This window comes from Watersipora subatra, chromosome 3, assembly GCF_963576615.1.
Source record: "Watersipora subatra chromosome 3, tzWatSuba1.1, whole genome shotgun sequence".
NCBI classification, from domain to species: domain Eukaryota; kingdom Metazoa; phylum Bryozoa; class Gymnolaemata; order Cheilostomatida; family Watersiporidae; genus Watersipora; species Watersipora subatra.
Window position 1 is genome coordinate 50566060 of NC_088710.1, and position 14374 is coordinate 50580433.

Sequence of the window (14374 nt, forward strand, 5' to 3'; positions counted from 1 at the left end):
AACAAAATTCACATTACAGTTATTTGGTATCAAAAGGTTCACCATGTCTTACTCTGCTGTGTTGTAGGTGCAAAATATGTGAAGATGTGATTACAAGCTCTCAAAAGCTCAAAAACGAACAGTTAATCATAGCCATAATGAAAATGCCGTAGTTTGGAATCTCTTCAGTGACAAATCATGTTCGGCTCCTCAACCACATCTCCATCCGCTGCACTACATGAACATCTAATCCATAAGCATTCATTTCACGGACAAGTAGATGATGGGCCTTGGCAAAATCGAAAAAAATCAAATGATAAGCCTTTCGCTTGGCTATATCCGGTGTTGCATAGTGAATAACATCACGAAGTTGAGTTGCGGCGCTATATTATCTGCGGAAACCATGTTGGTTCCTACTTATCAGATTGAAAGTGTTGCCAGATGGAACTATGGCATGCTCAATAATTTTAGAGATAACAGAAGTGCGACTAATATGTCTGTAGTTATTGGGAATATCTCTTCTCCCGCTCTTAAATATAGGAGCAACATTAGCTGTACAAGAATATGTTCCTGTGTTAATCATCAGGAGCATATCCTTGGTCTAGACAGGCTTGCATTATAAGTATAAGGCATGGACTTAAATCTATTACTTCACTGCCGAATGCTTTCAGACAGTATATATACGATACATTATATACATTATATACATTATATACATTATACACATTATACACATTATACACATTATACACATTATACACATTATACACATTATACACATTATACACATTATACACATTATACACATTATACACATTATACACATTATACACATTATACACATTATACACATTATACACATTATACACATTATACACATTATACACATTATACACATTATACACATTATACACATTATACACATTATACACATTATACACATTATACACATTATACGCATTATACGCATTATACGCATTATACGCATTATACGCATTATACGCATTATACGCATTATACGCATTATACGCATTATACGCATTATACGCATTATACGCATTATACGCATTATACGCATTATACGCATTATACGCATTATACGCATTATACGCATTATACGCATTATACGCATTATACGCATTATACGCATTATACGCATTATACGCATTATACGCATTATACGCATTATACGCATTATACGCATTATACGCATTATACGCATTATACGCATTATACGCATTATACGCATTATACGCATTATACGCATTATACGCATTATACGCATTATACGCATTATACGCATTATACGCATTATACGCATTATACGCATTATACGCATTATACGCATTATACGCATTATACGCATTATACGCATTATACGCATTGTACGCATTATACGCATTATACGCATTATACGCATTATACGCATTATACGCATTATACGCATTATACGCATTATACGCATTATACGCATTATACGCATTATATACATTATACGCATTATATACATTATACGCATTATACGCATTATACGCATTATACGCATTATACGCATTATACGCATTATACGCATTATACGCATTATACGCATTATACGCATTATACGCATTATATGCATTATATGCATTATATGCATTATATGCATTATATGCATTATATGCATTATATGCATTATATGCATTATATGCATTATATGCATTATATGCATTATATGCATTATATGCATTATATGCATTATATGCATTATATGCATTATATGCATTATATGCATTATATGCATTATATGCATTATATGCATTATATGCATTATATGCATTATATGCATTATATGCATTATATGCATTATATGCATTATATGCATTATATGCATTATATGCATTATATGCATTATATGCATTATATGCATTATATGCATTATATGCATTATATGCATTATATGCATTATATGCATTATATGCATTATATGCATTATATGCATTATATGCATTATATGCATTATATGCATTATATGCATATTATGCATTATATGCATTATATGCATTATATGCATTATATGCATTATATGCATATTATGCATTATATGCATTATATGCATTATATGCATTATATGCATTATATGCATTATATGCATTATATGCATTATATGCATTATATGCATTATATGCATTATATGCATTATATGCATTATATGCATTATATGCATTATATGCATTATATGCATTATATGCATTATAAACATTATATGCATTATATGCATTATATGCATTATATGCATTATATGCATTATATGCATTATATGCATTATATGCATTATATGCATTATATGCATTATATGCATTATATGCATTATATGCATTATATGCATTATATGCATTATATGCATTATATGCATTATATGCATTATATGCATTATATGCATTATATGCATTATATGCATTATATGCATTATATGCATTATATGCATTATATGCATTATATGCATTATATGCATTATATACATTATATACATTATATACATTATCAGGGCCGTGAGCCTTCTGGATATCTAATGAGTTGATTAGGTTAGCAATTCCTATACTTTTTATTATAATCTTTCATTTTTTTACATGAAAGACAAATGTAAAAAAAACTAGGTATTGTATGTTTGTCTTTATTATATACTGATGAACAATAAGTTGCAAAGGCATTGGCAGTGCCCTCTGTAGGTGTATTATTTAGGCATCCAATTGTGTTTGTTTGGCTTTGTGATTTATTAATGAAGTTGAAGAGCGACTTTCTATTGCCTTTTTCAAGTTCTTGAATCACATGCCACTCAATGAAATTAGATTTAGCATCATTGACTGCATTTTTCACTTGGTTTTCAGGTGTTTCAGGTTATTAGAATTTCTACTGAGGATTACTGCCTTGCTGTTTTATACAACCTGTCTCTTTTTCTACTTAGGCATAAAAGAGACCGTGTCATTTGAGGTTTCCCTTTTGGGTTCGATAACAGTGTAGGAACATATTTTGATATCGAGAATGGTGTGGTGCTTTTAAACAGAGGAACATATTTTGATATCGAGAATGGTGTGGTGCTTTTAAACAGGCCCTACATTATATTTGAGGAGTAATTAAGCAATTATTAGTATTCATTTTTTTGAATATATTCGAGAATAAAATGCTAATTTCCTCAGCTTGCCCAGTTGAATTTGAATTTTACTCTGCTAGTAGCTGGGATATGTTTAGGAGTATTTGCACTGGGTTAATTTCAATTAAAACCATATTATGTCTGACAACCCTGGCAGCAGTGTGTGTTTGATGTTCAACTTTTCCAAAAACTCGGATCCCACGAACACTCAATCTAGTGTATTGCCTTTATCACGGGTAGAACATTTGTAAAACATTATTTTAGCAATGTCTTATGCATTGCTAATATATACATAGTAGTAATATTATATCTTTGGTATAATATACCATATACATAATATATATTACATATAATTATGTAGTGGTTTTATTATTTTGTGTTGCAAGCAAGGTTGATTGATCGAAAGGTTGAATCATGAGTTAAAACTGTTTGTCTTGGGATGGCTAATTGTCATAAGTAACATTACATTAAAAATTTCATCCTCTGAACAGTACAATTAGTCTAAAACTGTAAATTATGAAACGCCAACACCGTGTAGCACGCTGTACGCTACCACTTTCTATATATGTAGCTTTGTACGCAACATCTAAATTACAAGTCCCAGGTAGCGAATGGGACCAATGTCAGTATTGGTATATTGATATTGGTCCTGATCAATAAGTCAATATCACCACCCAGAATTTTACTAAAAACATTATGACAAAGTTTAACTTATCTGTCTTTCAAAGTTTCAAAATAATTAATTTCTCATAGTTGAAGAAAACTAACTCTGCTTTTTTGTCTATACAAAAATCTCAGTGCAGCGTTTTGAGTTCACTTTAGTAAAGTAATATCCTTTGTAAGGTAAGGGTCCCAAATCATGCAGCCTTACTCAGGACCAGGTCTAACTCGTGAAGCATCAGCTATCTTTCTTGTCTTTTGATCTGCATCTTTCAGATTTATTGTAAGCATGCCGATTAATTGCTTTTTCTCGGATTCAATTTTTAAAATATGTTGATTAAATTTCAGATCATTCCGCAGCGCTACCACAAAATAAGGATTAGAAGTCACACTTTGAAGATGTGGATCACATAAGATGAGAAAGTTATTTGTATCCATCGGCAAAGAGGACTTGCCAATAGAGAGATGGTAATACTTTTGTGGATTAAATTTCATGTGCCAAATTTTGGCTCAAGATTCAAGAGAGCATAAATCTTGTTGCCGCATGAAAGCTTTGTCTTGTGTAGCTGTTGAGGCTCTGTGTTATTAGCTAAGTTGTCAGTTCATCTTCGGCCACTTTCTTGGCACTAGCATGGATTCCCTTAATACCTCGTCTATTAGCCTACCAAGCATCATTTTATGCAATATGTAGCAGGCACAAAAATAGCTCTAGACTCCCTCAACAAGCTGTTTGGGAGTTGTCTGTTAGAGTTTTGCTGTTGTTGAACACACGACTCCTTTCTTAAAGCTAGTCTAAACAGGCTGAACTAGCTCATACAATGATTAGCAGGGCTTTTGGCTCACAAAATATGAAGCAAAAGTTTAATCATTATATTACTGTTTGAACATTTTAGAATATGATACCTATAACCTAGCTTAGGTTGATTTGTTCAGTATCTTGCAAAAATTATGTGCATTTAACCATTAATTCTATGTTATGTACATTAGGACAATTTATTTCCAGCATCAAAACTAATTGATAACCTAAATCAGTGAATTCCTAGTTTGTAGATACTTGCAGTTATTTTGTCAAATCTGGTGCTAGTGAAAAGTCCTACATAAATCTACTCCGAAAATTTCATCTAAAATTTACCGATTAAACTGCTATATTACTGTTTTTATACCTCTCAGAGATATCTTGATGGCTGCTATGTGCTCTATCTTGCTCCATCTGAGATGGTACATTGTCAATGAGAGGTGCAGCTGTGGCGATCATTCCAGTGACAGGTGACTCTGCCAGAGGTATGGGTATACAATCCTTCTTTCTGTAGTATAAAATAATATTATTAGTGCGGGTGATTGGCATACGAATAACAAAGTAGTGCGTCATCATTACAGTGCCATAAATATTTGTAATAAATTCAAAAAATTATAACAAATATTTATATTTGGTATAAATTCAAAAGTTTATAGCAAATATAAATATATTTATGTATTTATATTTATTATGAATATATAAATAGTATTTTATGTTTATTTTATATAATATTTTATTTTAATTTTAAAAAGTATAAAGATATTTGATTTTATATTGGTAAATATTAACTATAAATAAAATTTATTTATATCTAAAGTCAAAAATTTATAAACTCAAACCTTTTTAATGATCTAAACCATGGTATTCTCAACAACATAAAATTGCTACTTTAAACAGGCATCACCCATGACAGTGTTGGTGTATGAGTGCTTGGTAATTTTATTCCTTTAACATCGGTCTAGAGCTACTAATATTATTAGAGCATTACACAACTTGCAGAAAAATAGTGACAACTGTGGGCCAGCCCCTCTCTGTTATGCGAAATCAACAAAAGTCATCTGCTTTTGTTTACTCATCAATCTTCATTGCATGTCATTTTCATCTAAACTGCGTCATCCACACATCCTTGGATTGCGGTTGTAAATAATAAACTTCATCGCATGATTTTTTTTAAATACAATATACCGCTGGCTCCATTGAATGTCAAGTTTTTACTTCCAATTCGTAAAATATCGTCAAGCCATTTCCGTAGATGAAATGTCAATAGCAAATTTTGAAAAAATATAACAGGTTTTCATTTGAATGCTTCATTTTTTCATGCAATTACAAAAGAATTGAATCACATACAATCACACGGTATTAATGCCAGTTAGAAAAATCTAATCATTAGAGTTCCAAATTCCTTATCGAGGTGTATCTAATTTACTTGGTATATACATGTACTTTGATTATGATTATGCCTGATTTCATGATTATTGTGATTCTGTATTATCACTCACTATCAAACAAGCAGTAAATCCCATTGACAATTTTTGTTGTTTTTGCAGTGCTTTCACCTTAAAAATATAACACAACCAACCTGTAGACAACCAGTCACAGATGAACAACCCGTACTCTAGTACTTAGTACTCTCCGGTTAAGGTTCTTTTGAGTGAATTTTACCAAATTTGTATTTACAAAGAAACCAATTTTACAAATTGTTTTTGTATCTCATACAAAGTTAACTCATTAATTTATGGTGAGCCAAAACACTTACGATACTTGTTTATAATTGCTGCCATTTTTCTCCTCATCGCTCTGTGCAAATTTTCTTATCCACTCAGTGTTGGGTTTCTGATGTATCGAGCTAGAGAAAGTAAATTGCATGATCATACTTTTTAATATTCTCAAAAAACATATTGCTTTTTCATGACCTTCTACTCTACTTTGTAGAACATTGAAAGTCGATTGAGAAAGAATGATGACAGTCAGAAGATAGGGTGATATGACGATACATACGTTATTGAACAAATACTAGTACAAGTACAGATACTACCATTTCAAGATGTATCACTGACATGATGGTGCTTATATGTGATGAATGTGAAAATGGAGCAAATAAATCTGTAACTGGATGTTTGTATTTTTTTGCAGAATAAATCCTAAACTTATAATATATCTATTGATTCAATTGATGAAATAGGAAAACTTCAGCAAGTAAAAATACTACAAGGATGTGTACTTAGCATATGAACTGTTGTGTGTACAAAAGTAGCCCAATTCCTCCAAATTATACAAAAAGTGAGTAATTTTGTATAAGTCTAAATGATATCCACTTCGAAATAGTCTTTTAATCTATACTTGTTATATAGCAAAGCTAACGGGAAGGAGCAGTTATAGTAGCCATGCAAAGAGATTGCGAAATGGGTTTTTACTTCATTTCAAAGATATTTATTACAGCATTACAAAGTGGTTGAGGCTATAGCCACTTTAGCATAATTCTATCAAACGTGCTTAATTGTTTTGTGGTCTTTTTGTTAATTTAGAGTTGGCTCGTTTATATGTCATATTTTTTCTTGCTAAAACAATATTGTTTAGTAAATAATTTCTTTTGTATCAAAGTGAAATAACAGGTTATATGCAGAAAAATCAGATTTTTATGAGAGCCTTCTTTTGCTCGTTTATGATGGATGACTCTATTGTAAATCATATAACTTGTATTTGTAATTTACTCTATATATGCATATGTACTCTCGGGTGATCTCAACCGGCTGTGAGGGAGGCTCCATTTAAAGTGGAACATAATGGTATGCAATAGGAGATAAAAACAACTCCAAAGTTATGCCATGATATATTGACTAACAACCATCACTTTTTGTGATGGGCTGCTGATAACATATAGAAATACTCAGTTGTTGACATTTGTCTGTATGTATAAGAGTAACAACTTCAAAAATACATACGCTTGTTTTTTGCTTAATGATTCAATAAAAATGTGGTTTTAACTTCAATAACACACTTTGTTGCAAATAAACGGCTGTTAAATCACCATGGTTCCCAATAATCAACTCGAATTAAATTTATATATTTGCAAGGATTTGATATATGGATGATTATAGGATTTGATATAAAAAATAATTCACATAATAAAATACATCAACACACGTTCATAACATGCATTCATCGTGCCATTTGTAATTTTCTGCATCACAATTCACAGAATTAAAGTAGGGGCAATATCCTAGATCGTTGGCATAGTCTATCAGCATGTAGACGTAATCTCCATTAGGCAAAATCACTTGTAGGCGTAATCTCCTGTAGGCAAAACCACTTGTAGACGTAATCTCCTGTAGGCAAAATCACTTGTAGGCGTAATCTTCTGTAGGCAAAATCACTTGTAGGAGTAATCTCTGGCACCCTTGTTCCCCCACTACAATGTCTGCAATCTAACAACTGCCACCACAATCATAACAACAAACATAACATTAGAACACATATAAACGTACAACTTAGTGTGCAAACTATTTGCTACGAAGCAGTAACGAAGAAAAAGCGTGCCTTCTAGAGTGGGCTACTGGCAAGCACACTGTACACTTTTTGTACATGTATTACTAGCCTGTCTTGACAAGCTGTTGTTGCTCGCCGCTCGACGGGGGGACAACTATGCAAAAACAACAGCTTGTCGAGACAGGCTAATGTATTACCTACCTATATAACCTATATTACCTACCTATATTACCTACCGCTTGGGTCAGGTATAATTGCAGTGGCTCAAAACCTGGTCAGTTTCTGGGTCGTTTTGTAGAGGTGGAGCTTAATCCGGAAATGCAAATGTTTTGTCGGCACTAAGCGACAAGGTTTTAAGCAAGTGCCAATGTTTAGTCGGTTAGAAATTAAGTCTGTAATCTTTTTATTTTTTGTAACAAAATAAAGCATAAACATCGTTTTAGACAAATCTTTAATCAAAAATATGAGATCTTTCATCAAACTAGCATAACGTATTCACATAGTTGTTTACCGTAGTTTTGTCGTGTTAAGACGAAATAGTAACATGCTCACGAAACAGAAAAAAATCTTCTCAAAAATACATCATTAATTATTCTGTATTTGTTTATACAGTGTGTATGAAAAATATCTTACATACGTTGTAATATGATTGCACTTACATGTATGTAACGTGGTATTACATAAGTTATTGAATATTTGTGATTATGTTCTAACCAAATAAAATGCACATTGAAACAATTGTCTACTTTGCTACCATTCTGAGAGCTAAAGAAGATTCTATTTCATTTTAGTGTAACTATTTATGTTAGCGTATCATAAGACAAAGATTGTGAAAAGGCAACAGAAGACATTAGTCTATCGTATGTTTACTGCAAACACCGACTTCTCCAACAACTAACTTTATTTAGATTTTGAACATGACCGCACTTTGTAGGTATTGATTTGTCAATTTGCTTATATATTTATTATTTATGTACAGCATTGTGTGACCAAAAAGTTTTCTTGATTTGTTGGGCAAAAAATATTTTCTTACTGTTGGCATGATGATGTATTTTCTTGCTCCAATATAAATAATGCATGTGGCAATTGTTGTGCATCATTGTTAGCAGCTTTCCCGTTACCTCCACAAGCACAATGTAGCCAATTCTGGAAAATCAGAGGGCAGCACACAAAACCTTTAGCATGATGTATATCTATTGGCATTGCTGACGTTATACAGCAAACATTGTTTGAAAAGTCGATGCGCAATGACAAAATGTCTGGTGATGGACCACTGGAACAATGATAGGAAGTAGGTTGTTTTAGTTATCAGACGAATCTATCATGATAAATTGTTAAGTTTAATAATTTTACTTTATTTGATATAAAAAGAAAATGTTGCGCATAACTTAATTACTACCACATCAGCACCAAAGCCATAAAAGGCCTTTAACAAGCACAAATGAGAACAGAATAACACAGTAGAAAAGGGCCACATATACTACATGTAGATATGTGAAAATAAGTGAATATAAGTCTGGGTTATTTAAAAAAAATCAGTGATGAAAGTCCTGAATGTTGTTTGTATGCAGGTATGTTTTAATTGGATTAATATATTCACTCAAAATTGAGCACAGTACCTAACTGAAACAGTTCAAGTTTTTGCATATAAAAGTATTCCTATCTAGAACAAGTTTGTTCTCTATGGCTGCAGATGAACTGGCAATGAGGAGCAGGGCACGCCAGATGCCCTCTGGCGTGCCCTCCCTTCATTGCCAGTTCACCCACAGCTATAGGGAACAAACTTGTTCTATGCCTATCTAGATATTGCATGTATTATAAAGCCTCAGGACTCAGGAAGCATTTTTCCTCTGTCATTTCTTACTCCCTGCAAACTCCTCTTGGAGATCCTTGATCTAGAATAAAGACAATCATAGCATGTGTATTTACATCCCCTTGAACTTGTAAAGTACTGTGAATGCAGTATTTAAGTGGCATTGTTTTGAGGTGATTTTTGACTTTGACAGGAATATTATGTGTTAATTTAATGAAGTAGATTGGAAAGTTACATTGGACATTGTGATTAGCTGAAAGTTAATTTGGCGATCTGAAAGAACCGGGCAAATCTGCTTTTGCTAGTTCCTGACTTTATTACTGTTTTTACAATAGTTTTATTTCACAATTATTTCCTGGCTTCATATATCTTCTCCGATCCTACACTGCTCAACCGACTTAGCCCATAGAGTTGACTTGTAGAAGACAACAACGACATTAGTCCAAGTACTCAGTCAACGAATCGGATGGTGTTGTGGCACCTTGTTATCAACTTCTCAAAGAGTTGATAACAACTCTAGAGATGCTCCCAAATCCCGATTAGAGATATGCAAATCACATCAAATCACCAATCATGAGATTGGCATCAAAGCACCATAAAAATGGATTGCCCAGCTTGTAAATTAAATCAAATAAAGCCATCAATTACATAGTGGATGATGGTTTTAATTTCATTTTTTTTTCAAAGCTGAGTTGTCACTCTTCTAAGTGATTTGATTTGGAGCAAAACGCATGCCAGCAATTTGATATGCTTTACAAATCTGAAATCAGAGATTTGGGAGCATCGCTGCACAACTCTCTCCAATTCAGACACTGAGCACTTACACTAAAGTGACACGAAAGCATCATGCAACAGGGTTCTAATTTTAAAACTGAGTTACTGAATATTACTCACCGGACTGTTAGGTATGAAAGTAACATCAGGTGTCTCAGTTACATCTATAATGCTGTCGTTTGTGGCGTTTTGTAGATGCTCCCCACATCTATGGAAGCTCGCATAGCCTCTGCTCTTACTCCTACCCGTCCTGAGCAAGCACTGCGTTTCCTCCTTATCTTGAGCTATAAATCAGAATGCTCGAGGCATTGAACGTTTGGCTGGGTGTGAACAGGCAACTTAACAAATATCGCAGTTGGCAGCAAATAATTTGTTTCTAAAACCTAATCCTGCCTACACAAGGAGTTCTTCTGCATTATCCTACTATAACTTCATGTTTTTCTAGCTACTAATCTAGGGCTATAAATGGCTTGAAGATCTGCCTACCAATGAAATTCCACATTTAACCATAATTAATATTGCACGATTTGCCAAAAATTTTATTGCTGGTTATGTGAGTGAGTACCTCCGTGTTACTATCAGATGTATTGTCTTGAGGATGCGGTCTCTTTGTTGGATTCTGTGACTAAAAATATAAACAATACGTAAATTATGTATATCGACACCATGTGACAACATATATGAATTTATGCACATGTATAGCATATTTATATTTGTGGGCACAATCTAACTAAATTCAAATAGGCAAAAGAGTCCAAACAAAGGCCTTGTTGCCAGGGCTCCAAAATAAGCATTCATTTTATCTTACTTTTAATGATTGTTTTTGCATATTTTAGGTGTGAATTATTAAATGTAAAATAAAATATTACGCCCAAGTTTAACCAAAGGTGTGAACTGCGATATAATACTATCTGGCGCATGTGTGAGGCCTCGGGATGAGAAATTCTCAAGAAAAATGAGACAGATTGCCGTAAACTTCACTGGCTATTGGGTCAAGGATATGGTATCTGAGCATTCCAATCAAGTCCTTGTTTCTTTGCATTTCTACCGAATTTCTATGAGAGTGTAGATGAATTAAAATAAGAGAAAATGTTTTTGAACTTTGATGTACTGTGAGACCGAAAGCAAAGTATCGAATACAGCTTAGGCATGTCGCAACCCTCACAGTAGTGTAGACTTAGATTTACTGCATTCTCTGATTTTAGCTTACAAGAATATAAATGTGCACACATGCTTTTGTTACAAGATAGCTATTTCAGAAATAAGACAAATTAAAATCCATAAAAGTAATAAATATTATTTATCATCTCTATGTAAAATCCATACTATACTATCTGTGCATTTGCAAAGACATGGAAGGATAGCCCTGTCTAAATATATTGGACATACAATGACCGAGTTTTGCTGTCCAAAAACATCCTTTATAATAGGCCGAGTAAAATATTCTTGGTGTACCGGTAACTTACCCTCCGCTGTTCTTTGTACTTTTCCTTCTGGGTTTGCTGTCTTTTAGGGCCGTACATGCAGCCATACTCTTTTTCTTCGCCATACTCTTTTTCTTCGCCATACATACATAAATAGCCTTGACTGTCATGAATGACGTTCTTACCTCTCCAAATATCTTTACCTTGCTAAATTAGAGCAGATAAAATTTTAAAATTAAGAAACATGGTACAGATTTTTTAGATTCATTGGCTGAAGACGTTGTAGGTTTTTAGCCTTACTTGATTGCTAACACTCAATTGGGAACTAACTGCTGCATGTATATGATGCTTGATACATTTATTGCTTGCTTGATTGTAGTTATTAATATATACAATGATTTTTAATGTCATTTCAATTGCATGCCACTGCTTGTACACTGAAGCCCATGTATGTCTTCTAATCAAGGCTGCACTGTAAGCTTGATTGTAATCCACTGCATGTCTGTATATACACGAATATCCACTTCGTCAAATTAAGCTTAAGAGTTGAGTGTCTATAAAGAGTAATCCTTTATTGCTGAGAGGTAGATGGTGTGTATCCAGTGTGAGTTGCTAGTGAACTGATGAAAATTGTGTCAACTCTGCTTCAAGTAGGGCCTGTGACGTCATAGATCACATGGTACAAAAACAAACCAAAAAGGGCTTCATAAAACTGCAGCATAAAAACGTATAAGCTACTATTGACATGTACTTCTATTGCACAACAACCAAGCATAGGACTACATTTTACAATCAAGGTTACACTTCACAATCAAGGTTACACTAAAATATCCGAGGTATAAAATGTTCATTTTCAACACAAGATCCCAAATTAGGCAGTGGAGAAAAAGTGCATTAAGGATATGAGATTACCTTCAAAAAGTCTTTCATGCTTGTTGAATATGCCGTTTTCATGGTTTGTGTAAAACTTGTTGCCATATTCGATTTCATGGGCTTTGATGGCTTGCTCAGCCTCGTCTAACAATGAGGCAAGAAGGAGCGGCATAATGCTTAAATGCACTGCAATTAAAAAATATATTTGGTAGGCCCTCAGGCTCCTCGTAGAAGTTGACTGTCGTCAGCGATCATGTCATTCAGCTATCGAGGCTTCGATAACCTACCGACATGATTGCCGACTACAGGCACGGGAGGCCTGTAGGTAGGCCTATATAGAAGATGAAATGATGAATACAAAAAGTCAGTTATGAATACATGATGACCCACTGAGGTCTTGAAGCAATATGAATATGCAGTGCATTTCAATTAATTTTTTAAGACAAATTGCAAGCAGTAAGCGACTCTGACTACTGAGGACTACTGATCACAGGCAGGCTGTCTAGTCCGAAAATATAACTGCCCTGCATTGCAGAAGACTACAAAAACTTGCTTTACCTTGCCTCCTCTCCTACACTTTTTGTGAACCAAACAGATGAGATACAGCCTAGGCCTGGCGGTGCTACTGACAGCGCACCATTGTAGTAACAAGTTCAAATAAAATTTGAGATACACAATTAAATGGTTGTTCCTTAGGTAGCTACATACTGTCGTTGTTTCAAAATGTGCTACAGTTGAGACTTGGTAGTAATAAAAAGTTAGTTGTTAAAAAAGTGTGTGCTTGCAGCAAATACAGTAAAGATAAGAAACTGATGTCTTCTGTTGCCTTCATTTTTACAATCAATGCCTAACGAGATGCTAATACTAATATTTACAGTGAAATAAAATAGAATCATTTTAGGCTCTCAGAATGGTAACAAAGTGGACAACCGTTTTAGTGTGCATTTTATTTGTTCAGAACATAATCGTAACTTTTCAATATTTTATGTAATACTGCTTTACAAAAATGTATTCATATTAAAAAATATATAACTATTTTTCAAATATAAACGAATACAGAATAATTAATGGTGTATTTTTGAGAAGATTTTTTCCGTTTTGTGAGCGTGTTACCATTTATTCTTAACAAAAAAAACTACGATAAACAACTATGTAAATACTCTATGTTATTTTGCTAAAAGAACTCATATTTGTAATTAAAAATTTGCTTGGAAAAGATGCTTCCGTGATATTTTGTTAAACAAAAAGATAACTACTCGATTTCTCAACAACTAAACGTTTGCAGTGGTTCGACTAACTTTAAAGCTTTTGTATTTCCGGATTAAGCTCCACCCCTACAAAACGACCCAGAAACTGACCAGGTTTTGAGCCACTGCAGTTATACCTGACCATATGCTTGCGCCGCCCGTCCCAGCTTTGGTAAGCAGGACACTTTCGACCAT

At 33.5% G+C, this 14374-nt stretch overlaps 1 protein-coding gene across 2 annotated transcripts; it reads right to left on the reverse strand.

Moving 5' to 3' along the window:
• Positions 1-9388: 9388 nt before the first annotated feature.
• On the reverse strand, positions 9389-14218 carry LOC137391374 (uncharacterized). 2 transcript variants are annotated; one of them, XM_068077829.1, is made up of 5 exons: positions 12972-14218; positions 12102-12266; positions 11201-11254; positions 10756-10919; positions 9389-9943 (listed from the first exon to the last, which is right to left on the reverse strand). In XM_068077829.1, exons 1-4 carry the CDS (start codon positions 13047-13049, stop codon positions 10800-10802), a joined length of 417 nt encoding a protein of 138 aa, XP_067933930.1. In that variant the 5' UTR covers positions 13050-14218; the 3' UTR covers positions 9389-9943; positions 10756-10799. The 2 variants fall into 2 exon arrangements, with proteins under 2 accessions (XP_067933930.1, XP_067933929.1); XM_068077828.1 differs by having other exon boundaries at positions 11201-11260.
• Between the last annotated feature and the right edge of the window lie 156 nt (positions 14219-14374).

Bases quoted from the DNA above. Each gene is read 5' to 3' on its own strand.
- LOC137391374 (XM_068077828.1), bottom strand. From the start codon at position 13,049: ATGAAATCGAATATGGCAACAAGTTTTACACAAACCATGAAAACGGCA. The intron at 12,267-12,971 runs GTAATCTCATAT...GCTCTAATTTAG, and splicing joins GCATGAAAGACTTTTTGAAG to CAAGGTAAAGATATTTGGAG. The intron at 11,261-12,101 runs GTAAGTTACCGG...TTATATTTTTAG, and splicing joins AGTACAAAGAACAGCGGAGG to TCACAGAATCCAACAAAGAG.